The sequence below is a fragment of the Excalfactoria chinensis genome, chromosome 2, assembly GCF_039878825.1.
Source record: "Excalfactoria chinensis isolate bCotChi1 chromosome 2, bCotChi1.hap2, whole genome shotgun sequence".
NCBI lineage: Eukaryota > Metazoa > Chordata > Aves > Galliformes > Phasianidae > Excalfactoria > Excalfactoria chinensis.
The window spans coordinates 46,348,215-46,368,693 of NC_092826.1; the positions used below are offsets into that span (position 1 = coordinate 46,348,215).

General features: G+C 38.3%; 1 protein-coding gene across 1 annotated transcript in view; it reads right to left on the reverse strand.

Annotated features, from left to right (window-relative positions):
* MYOM1 (myomesin 1) overlaps positions 1-20,479 on the reverse strand; it is a 66,231-nt gene that overhangs the window by 31,778 nt on the left and 13,974 nt on the right. Inside the window, exons 5-16 of the mRNA XM_072328612.1 lie at positions 17,012-17,104; positions 16,046-16,134; positions 15,868-15,930; positions 13,977-14,141; positions 13,282-13,443; positions 9,191-9,332; positions 7,249-7,448; positions 5,625-5,681; positions 5,134-5,258; positions 3,334-3,517; positions 2,134-2,308; positions 109-230 (exon numbers count right to left, since the gene is read on the reverse strand). Coding sequence (XP_072184713.1) covers positions 109-230; positions 2,134-2,308; positions 3,334-3,517; positions 5,134-5,258; positions 5,625-5,681; positions 7,249-7,448; positions 9,191-9,332; positions 13,282-13,443; positions 13,977-14,141; positions 15,868-15,930; positions 16,046-16,134; positions 17,012-17,104 — 1,577 coding nt within the window. The remainder of the gene's footprint in view (positions 1-108; positions 231-2,133; positions 2,309-3,333; positions 3,518-5,133; positions 5,259-5,624; positions 5,682-7,248; positions 7,449-9,190; positions 9,333-13,281; positions 13,444-13,976; positions 14,142-15,867; positions 15,931-16,045; positions 16,135-17,011; positions 17,105-20,479) is intronic.

Sequence of the window (20,479 nt, forward strand, 5' to 3'; positions counted from 1 at the left end):
ACACTGTAAAACAGAATAATTAGTTACCAATAGGTGTTGAAAACATCTTCACTTAAGTATATAGATATATATATTTACCATTGAACAAAGCAAAATAAAACAGCTTACCAATGGCTGCTTTCACTTCTATAGGCTCTGAATCCTGGGAAAATTCACTGAGTCCAGCTGCATTAACAGCCCTGACTCTGAAAATGTACTTCTCTCCATTGATGAGTCCATGGCAAATGAATCTAAAACAAACCGGTAAATGAATTATTAGAGTGTTATGAAGAAAATAAAATTCTTAAGGGGTGTAGGAGAAACATTTCTTCCCTAAAATTTATTCTGGTTTTTGAAAATTGAGGTTAAAATGCGAATCCAGTAATTACATGAAGGTCACACAAAGCAGAACAAAGTATCTAAGAACCTAGTTCCTGCAAATAGATTGTCTAAACGCACATATTTCATACATACCCTTCTTTATCAGTGCTCTTTCCCATCTAAGACTCTACAAGTTCTTGTATTACAGAAGGGTCTATATTACTTTTGCTGATATATAAGATCCATCCTTCCCAATGGAAACAATGGAAAAAGCTGCAGAAATGAGGTCTGTATTTGCTTGTGGGATACATTCAGGACAATAAGTAGAAGACGGCCTTAGTGCAAGTCTCCATTATTCACTTCCAGTTAGAAATGAAGAACTGCTGTGTTCACAGAAATTACTGGGCATTTAGCAAGAGCCAAAAAAGTGTCCAAACTTTTATGGCACTTTCATTGTTCTATAACCTAAGTCAAACAAACTATTCTATCAGTACAGTTTTTCTCGCTATTTACATTTCAAAAAGTCATATATTTTTTTTCTAGTTGTTCCTCCTGAAAATAACCACTCAAGACATGAAATGATTCCTTTAGGGAAAAAAAACAAACAAACCACAAAAGCCACACCCATGTTTGTAAAATGTTTCAACATTTTCCTCTGAAAAAATATTTTTCAATATGTATTTCATGTACTTCAAGTGTATTTTCCATCATGTTCTTTTTCTTTTGCTCTCTACTTTATAACATTACAATTCTGCGCTTCCAAGTCTGACATCATGCAACAATGTAGGCAGCAAAAATAGCATCTAAAATATAAAATGTATTCCTAAAATAAAGATTTTACTTTGAGGGGAAAAAAAAAAAACAAAACTGAAATTTTCAGAACAGAATTTTCACTACTCATTTCTCTGGACTTTTCCAAGGCATTGCCTTTTACCTGGATATCCACAGAAAGAGACTTTCAAAACATCAAAATGTATTGCATCAAATAAACTGTGAGCTACAGCTACTGCTTTGAAATGGTCTCAGTCAGAATACCAGTAGATAACACACAGCCTGTGCCTGTCTGCATCATACATCATATTGCGCAGACTAAAACTGCAGTGATAGGAACCAAAACAGCGTAGTTCTGTAACGGTATATAGTAATTCAAATCTTTTTTATTTTTATTTTTATTTTTTTTTAAGAGAATAAAGGTCACATTTTATATTTTGAAACAAGCAAACAGCATGAAGCTTCACCAATGCATGATGTAACCATAGCATAACAGCAATACATATGAGAGCTTATAATATTGGCACATGCGGCTTACGAGCATCCATTAACATCTTGATAATTGCAAGCAACAGAGCAGTTATATTTCCTCCTGACATGCTAAATACACAGGCCCAGAAATGTTTATAGCAGTCTTCCAACTGAAGGATTTTGTTTTCAAACACGATGTAGTTCTGTTTTCCACATTTATAAGTTCACTCATTCCTCATTGTACCATTTCTCATCACACTGGTGGATACAATAGCTAGTGAGCTGTTTCTCTTCTCTTCACTGCCAATGTCCATGTTTCCTCCACACCCCTTGACTAATCATTTTTAATATAAGGTTGATTATAAATTACTTTTGGACAAGAACAGCACTTAGAAATATGTCTTTATAACATCTTACAAGAGTGTAAGAATGATTCCAGCCCACTGGCTACTACAGAACAATTACTACTACTAGTAGTATTAGTAACAGCTGAAAACATATAAAAGCAATCAATCAAAAAAATGAAATAAAAACCCAAACCCCTGAACAACCATCTGGTAACCACAGTCTCTGTGTTTTAAAATCCATTACCTTGTGCCTTTGACTGGATTGTTGTTGCATGGTTCCCAATGACCAGATCCAACCACACTTGCCTCAATGTAATATCCAACCAGCTCCTTGGCATCTGGAGGCTCTGTCCAAGTGACAACAACGGAGGTATCTGTGTTTCTAGTTGGCATAATACGGCCAGGAGGTTTGGGAATATCTGGAGGAGATAAACATTAATGAATTAATAACCATCCAGAAAAAAAAAAAAAAAATCACAAAAAATAAAAACAAAAATTAAGAGTGACATTCTGATCTTGACTCTTTTAGCACTGATAATACACCTTTAACCTCTCGAAAAAATCCTCAGTGATCTCAAGCAAGTAATATGGTACAATAACAGGATGGGTACATTCAAGCTTTCGATGAAGACATTCCTCACATATCCATTATCTATGGTTCAGGGCACTTTCTTCACATTAGATTTAGATTATTTCTTCATGCTGAATAACTGCACCTGAGAAGTGACTTGGAGCTCTCTAAAAGAGGAAAAGTGTCAGATGCATTCTGAAGAACTTTGTGCAATGCATAGAAGCAGTCAGAATGCAATGACTGTATTAAACTGCAAAATGCACTTTAAGTATTTTTCAAAGGGAGCAGTTTTACTCTTCTTCTTAAGGAACACAGTTTATACAAATCAAACTGAAGTGAAATGAGACAACCTAGGAATTTGGTTCAGATCTGCATTGGTGTTCTGGAAGAAAATGCCAATGTAGACAAAGCTACTATGCAGCTAACAGACAAGTTACTAACTCTTTATTGTGGGGAACATCTGGGACTTTTTTCCAGTAGAAATAGTTTCTGCATCCATATAACTATTAAATCTTTCACATTTGTTTGATTTGGCAAAAAAGGAAGGTAAAACTCTGCTTATGTCTGGGCTTATGTTCAATAAAGCCTCCAAAACAGAATGGCTTTGTACCTTATTGAGCTATCATTTTCTTCAACTCTTTTCAGCTTTTGTGGTTCTTGGAATCATTATTTGCAGCTTAATTCCCCTGTTTTGTATCTGCCATTTGACCCCACATTAAAAGTTTGACAACCCAATCGAAAATTATCTTATCTGAAGGGAATAAATAACTGACTACTCTTCATTTTCGAGCTAGAAGCTGAGCAGCTATCTTCAGGCAAAACAACCACATAGCAAACTGAAAAGATACTATGATAATACTTATGATCACTCACCAAGTTTGTCATCCACCACAGTGGCTTCAGTTGCTTCTGAAGGCTCACCGATTCCAGCTGAATTGCAACAGCGAACCCGGAAGCAATAGGATTTGCCTTCAGACAAATCAAAAACTGCAAAGCGAGGGGACTTCACAGGGATCTCAGTGTTCACCCTTTGCCAGTCCTCTGTGCCAGCAACACACTGCAGTCAAACCCAGAAACAGCATTTCAAACAAAACTCTCAGAACACCGAGTCTGACCTGACAAGGCCTCCTACCTGGACCATGAAAGATATGTCTGTTACGGAGAACAGGAAGTCATGTTCCTGGTTTTAGCCATTCCACTATGTAAGTGTATTTCAAAGCTTATTAATCTGACAGATGTCTAGTGACTCCAGAAATCACACATACAAGTTTATCGATTTCAATTTGCCAAAGCTAAACACCTCTCCACAGCAAAGAATTGTCATTTTTAACTGCATTCAGTTCTGCACCTTACTCTCCAGACATTGCAAGAGGAGTTCTGCAGACATCCAACACCATCCATAGAACACATCTCTGCTAAATGGTGTTGTGCTGCTCCTGAGAATGTTTTTGAGGTGGCTTCCAGGATTAATGAAGATGTGCATTTAATCTATGAATTGCTTTTATTTCTGTGCTACAAGTTCTTCTTACCATGGTCACTTATGCTGTCAATATTAGCAATTAATTTTTGCCTTATGTTAAAAATAATTTCAAAGAATATCCTGGTTTCTGAGAGATTTCAAACATTCAGAGAAACTTTACCTAAATATGTGACATTAATGTTCAGTATTCTGCATGCAGTAGGTTGTCAAAAAATCAAAATAGGTTGATTTTTCCCTGTTACATGGAAACTCAAAATTAATGCATTCACCCTCCATAAGTCTGTTGCTAAGTGAAATTCTTTTCTTTAGACCAGATTTCATGAGAGAGATGAAAAACATGTAATGGGAAGATATTTATGCCTCTCATGATGACAGCTCTAGAGCGATAAAAAAAAAAAGCACTGACTAAAAGTTTGTGGGAGTCATGAAGTACTAGTAAAATAGTGATGGTGAAGATATTTCTGGGCCAGTAACCATGCAAAGAAGAGCTCAGAAAACAAAGACACTGAAATGAAAAGTGATTTGGTTATAGAAAATATATTTTGTCACCTTAGTTGAGGTGGTGAAGTACAATTGAAAGCCAATGTAGAGGATAAATATGGGAAGGCAGCTGGAGAAGCACACCACCCACTGCCTTACTGTGATCACATCCACTGGTTGGTCTCCAGAAACATTTAGCAAGTGCTGATGAACAACAGTGGGAGGAATGACACACCTTTGCTTCATACACACTTCCATGTCAGACGCCAATTTGCCAGACTGCCCCTCTGCTGCCATCTGTCACGTGGCAACAAGATGCAATAGAGTATTGGTGGGAAGGTTCTACCTCTACTGCCATAACACCAACATCCACCACTGATGTCACTGGCCAACATCATAAAATAGGAGGCATTACTTTTGTAGCAGCCCTCAGACAAATGATATACATACAAGTGTGACTTTGCACCGCACTTACTAGAGTTTGTCATCCTGTCTACCCTATGGCAGGTCAATGACACCAATCAGAAAAGGATATTACAGTGTGTGACACATTCTGCAACCATTTTTATAAATTCCTGTCTTAGTAGTTTATTTTAATCTAATAATTATGTTAATGAAGTTATATCCCTAGCTTGCAAGTGGAAATGAAATTTCAGCAAAGATAATGTTAAAGAAGATTGCTACAACATGATTCTGATTTTCTCTGATTTTACCTTTTCCACAAAGTACATGATACCCTCATGGCCCCGCTGTCCAGGAGGTTTCCAGCTCAGCACAACATAGTTCTTGGTGGCTTCAATAACTTGGAGATCCGTAGGTGGACCAGGAACAACACCCTCTGAAATACAGGGGAGAAAAGTAGGAAATGGAAATGAGTGTGAATTTCTTCACATTTGCATCAGAAAAAGTACTATAATTAAAGTATATAACAAGCATTAATATACCTTTGCACTCAATGTTTTTGGAAAACTTAGGGTTTAAAGTTACCTAAATACCAGTTTTAAACGTTCTTGGTTTAATGCTAAGCATGTTTGTTTATTATGTCCTGAAAAATGAAACCTCACCTAAAGCTGGAGCTGTTCAAGGCTGAGTGACTCTAAGAACAATTCTAAGAACTTTGAGTGTGTGCCAAAGTCCGCTGAACTCAATGGAAGTTTTCCTAGTTACTCAGCCAGGCTTTTGTAGGCAAAAGGGCTGTGTTTACCTGCAGGTTCTTCCTCAGTGACAATAATCTGTCCTGTCCAAGGAGCGGAAGGGTGACCTGAAACAGATTCAAGAGAGATCATGTAAATAAGTCTTCAGAAACTTTTGAAATAATGAGAAAACCAACAAAAATGTCATTTGCAAGCTTCACATGAGCTCCATTCTTGGTGACTATTCATGTAGGGATACTCAAAGCTAGTTTTAAGGCTTGAATATTGAAAGTCATATAGTCCAAAGACATATACTCCTTCCTTAAATTTCCCTGAAGTCACTTAAGTGACACGCAGAGGTATTTGGCTCACCCAGTTCATGTGTTTTACAGAATTAACTTCCACTTTACTTTTCCCACTCAGTTCATTTAGTTTAACAACCCACTCATTAAAGAGCCAAATTCCTGCCAGTTGCTCTTTCTCTCCTTTTAATCCACTTTCCTTCACATTATCAGCTTTCAAAACAAGGGCCATTGTGACACATGGGAAGTGCTAGGCCTGACAATATACGCATATGATATGGTTTGGGTGGCTTTCTCTGTGCCTTAGCTGTTATCATGTTATCACAGCTCTGTATCAACCTATTAACCAGAACAACACATTTTCAGAGATAATCTTTGCAGCTGTTGTTCTCCACCTCAATGTGTTTCACCTTTCGTTGGCTGATTTGCTTTGGAAGTGTGAGCAAAGATTGAACAGAGGTTCATGATAGTGAAGAGAAGGGGATACAATGGGAATAAGCCACTGAGATCAGACTCCCTCTTTGGAGACAGTTTCAAGTCTTTACAGTGAAAAGAAAAAGCCACTGTAACTCAGGTTTCACATGTCTGAGCACAGTATTTTCTTGTGGCAAGCCTGCTTCCTCCAGCCTTCTGGTTTTATTCAAGATTGGAACCTCGATCATCTGGTAGCTGTCTGTACCTTACAGTGCCAAACACAGTAAGACATGCAAGTTGGGACTATTGGAGACCTGTAACTTTGCATACAATACCCCTTTCACATTGGACCATTTCAAGTAGTAAAACTTCAGAGATGAGTAGAAATAAATGAATTTTAGGCATATGATTTTGGTATACGGGTAGAGAAAGGGATTTTGAAGCAAACTCCTCATCGAAGCCTTTGCATCTGGGATATCACCCAGCCACAGGAAAAATATCCTTGGCTTGTAAAATGTTAACTGCCATACATATAACTGCCGTAACAGCTTGAGTTCAATAATCTGTTGGGCTGCCCTGCCATTTTGCTGATGTTACTGCAAGACTTTGGTCATCGCATGGGCTGTGTCACACAGAGAGGCTATTTGCAGGGTCTGCTTGGCTATTTTGTTGGTTGAACAAAAACAAGGCTCAGGCAAGTTACTCTCCTGTGCTTTTTCCCCTCTTTGTGCAAGTTCAGAACGCAGTGCTGCTGCCAGCAGAAGCTGTTAGAGCTTTTGGAACCCTGTGCAATATGCTCTGAGATGATTCCTCCTTGGGAAATGTGCCTCCAAAGAATATTTTGTTTTTGCATTGCTCCCTCTAGTGGGATTCCAAAGGCTTGTGAGTAAATAAGTCAGACTTTTTTTTTTTTTTTTTTTTTTTTTTTTTGAGTTATGAGTTCTTAAATCTCTGACAAGCTGCAGGAAGGACATCTTACTTCTCATTCTGGCTCTGTCTGCAGGATCCAGGGCAGCCACAGCCTCTGACACGCGGGATGGTAGGCTAACACCAGCTTTGTTCACAGCTCGGACTCGGAAGATGTAGGAGCGGCCCTCAATCAGACCAGTGACAGGAAAACGAGCAAACTTCACTGGAGTCTCATTGCACTGGGTCCAGTGAGTGGTGCCAACCTCACACCTGCAAAACACAAACAGGACAAGCAGTGCTGGGAAGGGAAGAACACAAGCACAGGGCACTCAGCCCTCAGAGTCATATCCATTCACTGGACATTCCCAGCTTCTTCAGCAGTGTTGTCTGCTGATGATACAGAAGCAGCTGCAGGAGGGCGGGTCAGGGCTGCAGGGCCATCTGGGAATGCATTAAATCCCTTGCAGCTGTGCTCCTTCTTTCCTGAACTGAAGAGGAGACATGGGCACAACTCACTTCAAACTGTTCAAACCCTTCAAAGCATGCTCTAGGACACCTGGGGCATGGCAGCTTCAGCATATTTGAAGGGATGTGAAATACATGGATCCTCTGCAGTTGCCAGAAGCAGAGTTCATCATCTGTGACCAACCCAGCTCTCAAATGTCTGTGACAAAAACTGAAGTTGGACACTCAGTAACAAAGCTCTGAATTCAAGAGCAAATGAAGCATGAAGGAGATGAAGACAAGAGAAGAAGCAAAATGCCCCTTGCCTTGCAGTTGCCCTTTGTGATAACATCCCTCAATAGCCTAGTTTTAAAATGAGGAATTATTTTTAAGAGCCTAGTCCTACCTTTTGTTTAGAATTATTTAATGAGTGTCAAAGAGCTAGAGCTTTCTAGCACAGCAGTTATGGCAACAACTCTTAATCATACACTGTCAAACCAGCAAAAGTTATACTCAAACTGAAGCAATGTTCAATATTTGATTGCTGTGATGTTAGACTTTTTTTTCACAAAACAATCTCTCCCTTTTCTATTTATTAAATTTATTTAGAGAGGGCATAATATATTGGCATGTTTATAAAATACATCTATACATGCATATAACATACACATTTACATGCATCTAAATAAATCCATAGGACTTCGGTGTTACTAATGACATATTCTGGTACTAAAATTGAAACAAATATTACCAGCTCTGAAAACTTCACTCTAAGTCTTGAAATACTGATCGAATTTCTTAAATCCCAAACTTCTGGAATCCCACCACTGTGTCACAGCTTCCATTTTCATATAGGATCACAGAATCATGCAGTTTGGAAAAGACCAACAACCAACCCATCCCCACTGTGCCCACTGACCACATCCCTCAGTGCCACATCCACACAGCCCTTAAACACCTCCAGGGATGGTGACTGCACCACCTCCTTGGGCAGCCTTTGCCAGTGCCCAACCACTCTATCTGAGAAGACACTTTTCCTAATATCCAACCTGAACCTCCCCTCACAAAACTTGAGGCCATAGTTTAAGAACTACATATTTCCAAATCTTACTGTTGAAGAGAAAAACATGTAGGGGCCACTTGCATTCAAATTATGAATCTAAATGCTCAAAAAACAACAGCCCGTAAAAGAAGTCCAACTCCCTCTGAGATCATGTTTTGCTTTCTGGTACATGGTAAATGTTTGGATGCAGGGGAAGATATGGGTAGATCCAATCCTGTGAGCCCCCAACACCATAATGTTCTGAGGCCTCTTGAGCCTCACGGGAATCGGTGAAGGTTGAGCAGCATCTCACTTAATCATTTCTATGTATTTAAGTGAAGCAGACCTTTATTATTCTCATTAAAAGTTATACCAGGTCCAGCCAGCCTAAACAAAACAAAAAAAAGCATTCTTTTTGTAGCCAGCAAGAAGAAAACGACCGCTTTCATGCTTTTAAATGTGCTTTTAGGTTTTTGAGTTAGAATGTGCAGCAATACAAATTTTCCACATCAGCATGCTTGCTAACCTGTCAATAAAATATCCGAGGATGGGGTTTCCTCCATCAACAGCAGGCTGCTTCCAGGACACAATGACATAATCCTTGTTGGCATCTAAGCACTGCACATCCAGTGGTGCACCAGGGGCTCCTGGGATCTCAGCATCGGCATCTATGAGGACGGAGACACAGATTTCCTGATATGAAACAAGGTTCTTTCATGACTTCTTTTTTTTAAGGACAAAACTCTATTCCTGCAGAGCCAAAAAAAAAGTTTCAAAAACTATTTGGTTTTATATTGGTGGTGTCTTTTCAGGTTTTGATTTTTGCAACATTTACAAATGCATTTACAGCATATTGTAAACACAGTTAATCTAGGCATTTTTAATACATCTTAGTACCATGGAATCTAATGAGGTAGCTGCCACAGGCACATCCAATGTGCATGAAAACTTGGAAGACTGTCCATTTACCTGCAACGTTACTTAGGAGATTAGGCTGACATTTTGTCTTGCAGTTCTGCAATGGCTCAGTCAAAAGGTTTTAGTCTCAGGATATACAGCACTGCAATCTCACTCACTGCCATACATCTCCATGAAAATACTGACTGTGGAAACAACTCCGACCACCTTTCAAATCTCATCTGCCCCTACAGTGAGAGCTGGAAGGCAAAGCCTCTTCTCTTCAAACCTTTGTGTCATTTTTGTTGTTGTTTTTTTTTTTTTTTCAAGGTCATCCTCTGGAATCATCAGTGTTGTTAAACTATTTGCTGGACACTCAGATGCACAACAAAGACATCTGCTGAAGGAAAAACCAATCTGAACACTGGTTTATTTTTCAAATGAATGAAATACTGAATAGTTTTTCATTGTTTGGTTTGGGTTGGATATGAGTTGTGTGCCCCGGTGGCGCAGTGGTAGAACTGCCGCTTGCAACACTGGAGGCCCGGGTTCGAATCCCCCCTGTGGCGCAAGTGGTAGAAGTGCCGCGCTGCTACACAGAAGGCTCGAATCCTGGGAGTTGGACTCAATGATCTCTAAGGTCCCTTCCAACTCGCACGATACTGTGATACTGTGATGAGTTGAAAAGGTATCAAAACCTTTTGAAGTTGAATTATACCACAGATTTTGGAATACAAACTTTCTTAGGATGAGCATATTGTTCCTGTCAAGAATTTGTCACAAATATGAGATTGTTGGTGTCAAAGGGCTCTCACTCTAACATCAACTTTCAGACAAATCTTACCCAAAGCTTAAAAATCATAGCATAGTTATGGGCACTGGTAATTACAGCATATACACAGTCATAATTCATCTTGAGAGATGTAGAGTTGTAGGGCAAAATAACCCTTGCAAGAAGATTATATGAAGATTTTTAAAGAGAGATTGTTTCTCTATAGAACGGAGAGTTTCTACAGTCATAAGTAACATTACTCAAGCCTCACTACTTCTAAAGACGACCCGACTTAAGACAAGACAGCTGTACATACCTAAAGAAAAATGTTTTGCTAACAAATGTTCTTGCATTCCATCCAAACCCCATGCTTTTACAAATGTTTGATGCTCCAGGGTGCTCCAGGATTTTGTATTACAAGTTATGTCAACTCCAGTTTTTTTCTGCTTTTGGCTTTCAGAAATAGATGCCTTATATGAGTATGTATCATGCTTGATTAAATAAAACAGTAGTCTTCAGAGAAAAAGATAAAGACTTCTCCCTGTATCTTCTCTTTTATGCATAGTTGCATCACACAGAATTTTTGAAGTTGTGCCAAAGTTTTTGAGTCCAGTTTCTAACTACAGCTAACTAGGTATAATTTTTAAAATGCATAGAGTAACCAATCCATTTAACATAGCAAAATAGTAAGAGCATTAAGGGCAATAACAAGATATCTTCAACGATCTCCCTATGATTGGCTTGAATTATCTATATCTCTTGATTGATAGAACACAAGACACCATGGTTTCTTTCCAAGAAGAAACAGACTTGGAAATAGCTGGGACAATCAGCATTGCTCATCAGCCTCACTGGTGCTAGGATTTCATCCCTGGCTGCTTGCTGATGAATGCTGACCTGTAGCCATAGTAAGAGCAACCCATTTTCTCTGAACCTGTCTAGTCCCAGTGTTGCGAGCCTGATTGAGCACCCTGCTCACCTCCATCAATGCAGGAGGATTACTACAAGTGATGCAAAAAGTCAGCTCCTTGCACTTAAACACCTAGCTAAGAGTTTGTACTGAACTTGTCTACAAATTAGGAGGAGCAGTGAGAAGTATGCTGGCCAAATGAGGCTGTGCAGAGAATGAAAGTAGAATATAATTAATCTAATTAGAATTTGGCAAGTACACCAGTTGGCTAGTAAAATACTCTTGTGAAAGGGGTAGCTGGTTCACAGTTAGGTCATACTTTCATTGCTGTAAGTGCTAGAAGATGTAGAGGGAACGAGGGTGATCATTTATTTATAAGGGAGCCCAATTCAAAACCAGGCAAGGAAAGCAATCCCTGATTCTTTTCCTTGTTGCGAGGTCTCACACACACATTCCAGCAAACACTTTCCTAGAGCGACAAAAACATTTGATTCAGTTATATTTTCCAAGCAGGCTGTTATCTCTCACGCAGCTTTGCTAAACTTGGGAACACAGTACCACTCTGAACACATTCTCAGAGCCAAAGATTTCCAGAGTCTTTTGAATTAGCATTACATGCTTCAGCTGCTTTTAGCAGCTGGGACAGATATAGAGTCAGCATGTAGCCTGATAAGCCACTGCTCTTCTTAAAGAAATACTTGCTCTAATAGAAATACAAGGAAGTTTTGCATGGTACAAGCAAACAACACCCAGAGGAATAACATTTTAATTCTGTACTTAAATTAAGGAGGCACATTTTCTGCTTTTCCTTACAGAATCACAGAAGGGTAAGGTTGGCAGAGCCTTCTGTGTCCACCAGATCACATCCCAGTTCCAGAAGAAACACTCAGAGCAGGGGTCCAGGGTTGTGTCTTGTTGGCCTTTTAATGTCTTCAAGGATATCTCCTCCACAACCTCTCCAGGCAACTTGTACCAATGTGCAACAACCACCACAGTAAAAAAGTGTTTTCTTAGATTTGAAAAGTTGAAATGGACTTTTCCCTTTTTTGTCCACTGTCTCTTGTCCTTTCACTGGGTACAACAAAAGTGTCTCACTCTGTACTCACTCCTCACATTAGGCATCTGTACACATTGATGAGATACCCTTTGATCCCTCTCATCCCCAAACAGAACAGACACAGCTCCCTTAGCCTCTCCTCACGTGTCAGATGTTCCTTTCACTTTGCAGCCCTTCACTGGACCTTCTCCAGTATGTCCATGGTTCTCTTGTATTGGGGAGTCCAGAACTAGACCCAGCACTCCAAACATGTCTTACCAGTGCTGAACAGAAGGGAAGGATCACCTCCCTCCACCTGCTGGTGACCTTGCTCCTAATGCAGCCCAGAATATCACTGGCATTTGCTACAAGGACACATTGTTGGTTCTTGTTCACCCTACTGTCCACTGTGATCCCAAGAGCCTTTTCTGCAGAGCTGCTTTCCAAAACCTCAGTTCCCAGTCTGTAATGGTGCATGTAGTTATTCTCTAAGTGGTATCTCTATATTTCCTCTCTACTGTATTTTTTCTGAGCATCGTGCATTAGTGAAAACCTCTCAGATGGAACAGAAAATGCAGTTCAGCTAGTGTGAGATGGTTATGAAAATACATTATAAAGTTACATCATAGAGTTATCCTTTTTTGAATTATGTTCAGTACTGTTCAAAAACTGAAGCTGAGAAAGAGTGAAGTTGCATCAACAACAAAAAATTCATCCCCAGAATGCCAATATGGTTTACAAGCTTTCTAAAATGTGACACCAAAGCTTTAGGAATGCATTCAGTTTTTCCAAAGATAACACTTGGAAGCTGTAATGCTAAAATCAATTGTATAAAATATTTATATAAATTAATATAATTGATTTTATGTAAGCTATTATATCATGTAAACATACATATATACATACATAAATTGGAAATAAACACCTAAAATGACTGAGATTTACTTTGCCAAAAGGTTTTCCTCATTTCTCCAGTGATGTGGTTCATAAGCAGTATCCTACCTCGAACAAAGACATAACCACTGTACTCTTCATAGTATTCTCCCATCACAACACGCAGAGTGTAAAGACCTTCATCTTCTTTGTTCGCATGAGTCAGTGTTAATGAAGCTCTCTCCCCAGACCAGTGCATCTGGACCCATTTGGATGGTGTAATAAGAACACCTATAAATTAGAGAATTTCATAATGAGAATTAGCTGAATGCATTGAGAATGCTGTGTATAGCTTGAAATAGATTGGAAATACACAAGAGACCATCCCTACTGTTCGATTTTCTGTCTTCAAAGACAGTCATAGATGAAAGCCAACTTTGGTCTGCGTTTAACTTTAGAATGTAACAGCTTTTTGTTGGCTACTGCACAACAGCCTTGTGTAATTACTTGAGAAATGTAATAAATAGGAAAAGCTACAGAGACTGTGTCAATGGGTCACAGAGAAGTTACTGCTTGTAAAATGTTTTTAGTATTTAAGCTTAAGAAAGAAAGAAAAGATAAAATACATTTTCTCAGCCCTTCATCCACTTTCTAACAGTCATTTCACTTATGCCAAATTTGGAACAGCTTTGAATTAAAATAGAGAAAATATTCCTGTTTATGAAACCAATAAAGTATTTGTTACATCCTGACATTCACACATGCTGAAATTATAAACATCTACATTGAACAGATTTATATTACTTTGTGTCAAACATTCTCACCATTGCGGTACCACTCGATGTCTGGTTTGAAGAGCTTGATATCAGGACTGATGACAACTGTGCAGCCCAGACTCATCGTCTCGCCTTCTCTCCCAAACGTTACCTCAAACTTGTCAACAAACTTGATTTCGAACCTGGAAGCGAAGCCATGTGGGGTAACACCAACTGTACAAGGGAAAAAAGTCTGGCTGCTTACTTATTCTTTCATTTCATGATAAGAGTAGTAAGCAACAGTGCCCAGTGATTATAAACACAAACTCAGGTGAAGTTTAAGGTATGAACAGAAACAGCATGTATTCAGTATCTACATTCAGAGGTTACTGCAGGGTCACATAATCCAGGCACCTACATATCACAGAGAAACAGCTATTTCTTTATGCATACATTTTCAGTTCAGTTTTTCAGGGAAAGGCTCCTTCAGAATTTCAGAACAGAATTTCCAAAATTTCAGATGTGTTATATTATCATTTTATCATATGTGTACGCTTGTAATTTAAACTCACTTCTATTTATGACGACTGATTTATTCAAGTAAAATGATCTTTAGCAAATACTCCTTTTTTATTTCCCTCTTTAACTCTTTGCTCCATCTCAGGACAGTTATGTGTCCACTCAGTCTTCATATTTTTAGCCTAAGTAGATCTTTTTAATGAACTTTTAAAATAAAACTGAGCTCTCCACTCCCTCAGGCTTTCAGGTGACCCGTGCTTGTTCCTGAATTTACCTTTCCTGATGTTGTATAACCTGAACAACAGAAATGTTTGAGTTGGAAGAGACCTTTAAAGGTCATCTAGTCGAACTTCCCTGCAATGAACAGGGTTATCTACTGCTAGATTTGAGATAGAATATGCTATGTGCCTTATACCCATGTCTGGCATAGGTGCTTTCATCATTCTCCTGAAAACAGCTCTGCTGATAACACTTACGGTCACTTTCCTCTTTTCCACAACTGCCCTACGCTAGTAGCTCACAGTCTTCCTGTGAACAATGCACGCAGATAAACCGGTATGTTTTGCTTCCATTACTAAATGATAAATTCCAAGTAACACTGGAAACTCATGGCCTTGCATTTTGTAATATTATGAATGACCTTTCTTCTGTTATTTCAGAGCTTCACTACATAAAGGACTTATCATATGTCTTTGCAGCACATCCCTCAGCCTACTTGTGATGCTGCAGTAAGGTCTTAGGGCCCTTATGTCACTCAGTGTACATAAATTTTTGGATTTCTTAGCATTTCGGATCATGGAAGTATTCATGCAATACTATAAATCACTTCAAACTGTGAAGCTGATGCCCAGGTAAAACAAAACAAAACAAAAACAACTATTTATTTTTTTTTAACACAGAATCACAGAATGACCTGGGTTGGAAGGGACCTCAAGGATCATGAAGTTCCAACCCCCCTGCCTGGCAGGGCCACCAAACTTCCACAATTACTAGATCAGGTTGCCCAGGGCCCCATCCAACCTGGACATAACATATTCAGATTTGCTCCCAGCTATGCACATTTGCACCACATGCAATCACATAGCAGCAGCGTATTAAGTTAGCAGTGTACTGACACATATGCACCCTCCAGCCCTTTTCTCCTGGACGTGTTTTTACATATTGCATGACGTGAACTGTCTCTCTTTTTGACAGATGTTATTTCACAGCCAAGTGCAATACTAAAATGATGCTTCCTGTGAATAAAAAGATACAGATCTAGAAGGCAATGCTGTTTCCCCTTGCAAATTAGATTAACACATCTGAAATGAAAGAGCACAGTACCTAAAGATGACCTGCTCTTTTTTCAAATAACGTTACAAAATATTCTGCCTATTCATTTGTCATGATGTCACTATCAATCACCAATGAATGTGTCAAATAAGCATATATTGCAACTTACGGCTCAGAGGCATGGAAAATGTCCCAGCATGCAAATGGCTTGCATCAATTTCTCCTTTGTACCCTAGATGTGCAAAGAGAAAAAGAGCAGTCAGCATTATCACTGAGGGGAAAAGACACCCTAAGCCACAGAAATGGAAATACACATTAAAAAGAAAAGAAATATTTTGCAAACCTACTCTTTACCACAAGGGAAGCATAAGCTGAAATTTCTCCTTTAACATTCATAGCAGATGCCCGGTACTGAGCGATGTCATCAAAATCACATCTAAAATGATAGAAAAGGTTAGGTTGGACACCCATAACTGCCTGGCAAACCCTTTGTTCTAGACCAAAAAAAGCCTTCAGAAATCTGGGTAAAATCTACAAATAAGTAAAAGCTCAGGAGTTATGCTCCGGACACTGGATTGGTCATAGACATTAAGTTTTTGTCTGTGTTCAAAAGACAATGACAAAAAAATAATGTGAAATATTTTTTCAGAGTTGAAATCTAGATTACAGCAGAAGTAGGAAATAAATATCTGACAATGTTCATCTGCTGTCTCCAAGTTTTCTCTAGTTTACTCTCTTCTGTGGAGATATGCCTAATGCAGAAACTGTAGAAATGGTAAATACAGTATTTTCAAAGGGCACCTAGTGGTACCTAGATAGTAAAAACTAGATTGTTGCTGATTGTCAATGCTTTTGAACACAATATTACTGCAAAAATTTCCAAATTGGAAGATGAATACTATTAAAGAACTTTGTGTGTGTGTGCGTGTGTACAAGTGAGGACTCCTCAGTCCTGTTCCTCTCTTCATTAAGAACCAGGATGTTCCCATATCTGAAAAACTGTTAACTAATATTTTTACCTTGAACTAGATTTTTCCTCCTATTTAACTGTACTTATGCAGGACAAATGGAAAAAGTATGTTCCTGAGTCAACCATAAGCAGAATAATATAGATCAATTACTCAATTAGGTAAACTGAATATCCTCTATTGAGGAAAGCCAGAACTGCTTCAGTATTTAACAGACAGCATTAATCTCAGCTGTATAAACTTGATACTTCTCATCCCCAAGAGAAATGTCCACATTTTGCAGGTCTCAGTCTATAGCAACATTTCAGTTCAAGATATTTGTTAAATGGTCTAACATTCCCTTACGCGCTAATCTCCAGGGAGTGCAACCCGTATCGATTTTCAATTATGTATTTGCCAGGGTGAGCCTGTACATCAATGGGAACATTGTTTTTGTACCTGTTGAAAAGCAAAGAAACAATAAATCAGAAGTGGAAGAATATATATATATATATATATACTATAAAAGGTCACATAGGTGGTATTTTAAATACTTAACCAATTTCTGCATGTTTCTCCTAAATATAGTTTATCCTGGGAAGACATATCTTTAGAAGCTTAACTTCTATCTCTCACCTGTCCCATGTGAATTTTATTTTCTTGTTAAAGGAAAAATAGTCTTGAACAGAATGAAAATAAGCTTATGTTACCATGAATTTCAGGTTATTACATGTTAAAGAATGGAAAATTCACACGAGAAATGTTTCAGCATTTTCTGAATTGCAAATAATGCAAATTCTGCAGTGTCCTTGGCTGCTGGGTATCATGCATATTTGGTCTGCATATTTGGTTATTTGATCTAGTTTTAAAACCAGCATATTCACAGGAATGCCATTTAAGAAATTACTGGTTTTATGGTTTTTTGTTTTTGGTTTTGTGTGTGTGTGTGTGTGTGTGTGTAACCCTCAAAGCAGGCAGAATTAGACTGGTAAAAAGAAATAGTCTTCATGAGAAAGTGCAAGGCAGCAAGGCATCTAGCAAAAGCTATAATACCAAAACCAACTCTGCTTTCACATGCATGTGCTACGAGTATTTTCTAGTACAGGTATATACCAGGAGAAGTTTACAGGTCAAAATTCCTGGTGAGTAATTTGAAGGAATGAACCAGTACTGATCAGTAATGAGCTGACTGCTGATTTCAGAATTTATTTGAAAGTTTGCATAAGACTCCCAGGGGAAGAATTCGGTAGTAGGTTCTTCATCATCAACCATTGCTTAAAAGGTCGCTCATTCTGAACAGTGCATGAAGTTCCTAGATAAAACTTAAGTCTTGATTGAGTAGCAGTGACCTGGAGTAAACTAGCAACATAAGTCTAGTAAAACTAAAAAAGTACTGAATACAATTCAGTGTTAGGTTTGGTTTGCAGTCCATAAAGAAGGAATGTGCTCTGAGATTGTCCAACCCTTTAGTATAGCTTTCTCCATGCTGTGTGGATGAGGGAAGTAGAAATACAAAGCACGATCAATATCTTCATCTCTCACTTTGATATAGCCCAAATAAACCTTTATTTTCATAATTCATAATGGATAGCCAGCCAGAAAGCTTTGCTTTTTCATTTCTGATTCTAAGTATGAGTTTATCTCACAATTATTAATCAGGAAGGAGAAGCAGTTTGCTGCCAGTGACATGCCCCGCTTCACCAAACAAATCAGTAACATGCAATTGTATTTCTTACCAAAAAACACAATGAGTTTACTACACCTCTAAAGCTGAGCATTGCCTTACAGCACTCTCAGCATTGTGGAATAAAGAATATTTCCCTGGCTACAAATATTTGAGCAGTGTAATACACTGTGATTTATCCAAGCACTAAAGTGAGTGAAAATCACTCAATGATTTTCATCCCAATCATCCTTTCAGTAAAACATCTATGCAGAGGGAATTGATGCAGGGCAATACCCTCTGTTTTCAACTCCAAATATGTGCAGATCTACTTGGCTTCATTACACTTCATTATCCTGACCTACAGCATTGTTCCACTGGAAGTGAATCCATTTAACTTCTGCACAGTGGTGCCCACAGGACTGGCAACATCTGAGCAATGTTATGTCCTCTGTCCTGTGTCAAATAATTCTATAGAAAATAGAATAACATTACCAATTCTTAACACTTTCTAGTGAGCACAAAATCGCATAGAACGTGACTGGCCTTGATCCAAGGGCATCCCTTGGATCCTGTTGGCATTGAAGGCATTTGGTAGCATGTGTTGATGGGCGGAATTAAGCTTTAACAGAGTTACTCTGCCAAAGGAGAAGAATTTTACTTCATTTGTGTTCATTATCAAATTATTTAAATAAATGATTTAATTTTTGTTGATTTATATTTATCTATGGAAAGAATAGTGCTCCTGTTAGAAGGGCCACTTGTTATTTCTGGAAACACAGATTCCAGAAGAGCCAAGTCATTAGCTAATATTGGACTGCAACCTCCCACTGTCATTACGCACTGGTAGTTTATGCTTTCTGCTACTGGTTTCAAATATCCTGGGTTTTCCATAAGCTTTTTCTAAGGGAGACAGGACAGCTGCAACACACAGTAAGATTTTCTTTAGTGAAAGTCTGTGAAGCTTTCTAATTTATCATGCACAACATGAGAAGATCTTCAATGCTTATACAAAGAATGACTCTTTGGAAAATACAACTGACATTTAGCCAAAAATTCTGAATGCAAGCTGACAGAACCAGGTCAGTACTGCTCTGTAACTCTGAGCAAAGACACCTGCGGAAAGGGTTGAGCTCATTTTTCTCATTAGTAGCTCACGGCAAACGAAAGTCCCTTTAGAATTCATGTGTATTATAAAATAATGCATTAATTTCCACCATCCATATTTAGCATGTAGATGAAAGGGTGGTTCAAGCAAGAGCAAAGGCAAATAACTGAAGGCTTGGTTTTTAAGCATGCCAGTTTTCAGGACAAGGTGGATCTCGAGCAAAATGCAAATGGCTCTGTTCTTGTCTTCTTGGTTAAGTTCATGTTACAGAGCTGGATTACAGTCACAAGTGCAGCAGAACATTATTCATATTCAACAGAGACCAGATCTGAGGCGTTTGTCCTGCTTTAGGAGGAACGTCAAAATAGTTAAGCAGTTGCAAATTTGCATCTGTAAAGAGCCTACCTATTGGTACTTCCCAAGCATCAGCTCTAGCCTATTAATGTACCTTTTAGTGTTTCTTTTTGTTAAATCCCAAAATTAATTTTTTTAAGACCTAAATAAACACAGACTCTATTAAGCAACTCAAGTAATTAATTACAAAATAAGATTCTTAGCACTATGATATAATAGTGGTATTCTATCGTCTCCACAAAAAAGAATCTTCACAGGACACATTCCTCATCAATGCTTAACACCAAGCAGGGGCTTATTCTTTGCTCATTTTATATGCATATCCATATGTTTATACACACATTCTAGAAGAAACTTTTAAGTTAAAAAGTGAGTGTCGAATCTCATTTTACGTTTGAAGAAAAGTTTATATCTATTGTCTTAGTGACTTGATTGTGTGGCTTAAAAGTGATTAGAAAAATTAGCATAATAAGCAGCAAGACTGTAAGGCTTCACAAGTCACTGTTAATTTAGTCAAACTAAATTTCATTCAGGATAAACTTTAACTCAAGAATCAAACAGCACCTTCAGCTATGGCAAAGAATGTATTATGGAGTTCTTACAATAATGATTTAATCCAAAGATCTAGTGAATGGAAAGCTCCCATTAGATTCCAAGATTTCAGAAGATTTGGCTAATCCAACATCTATCCATAGCATTTGACTTCAGA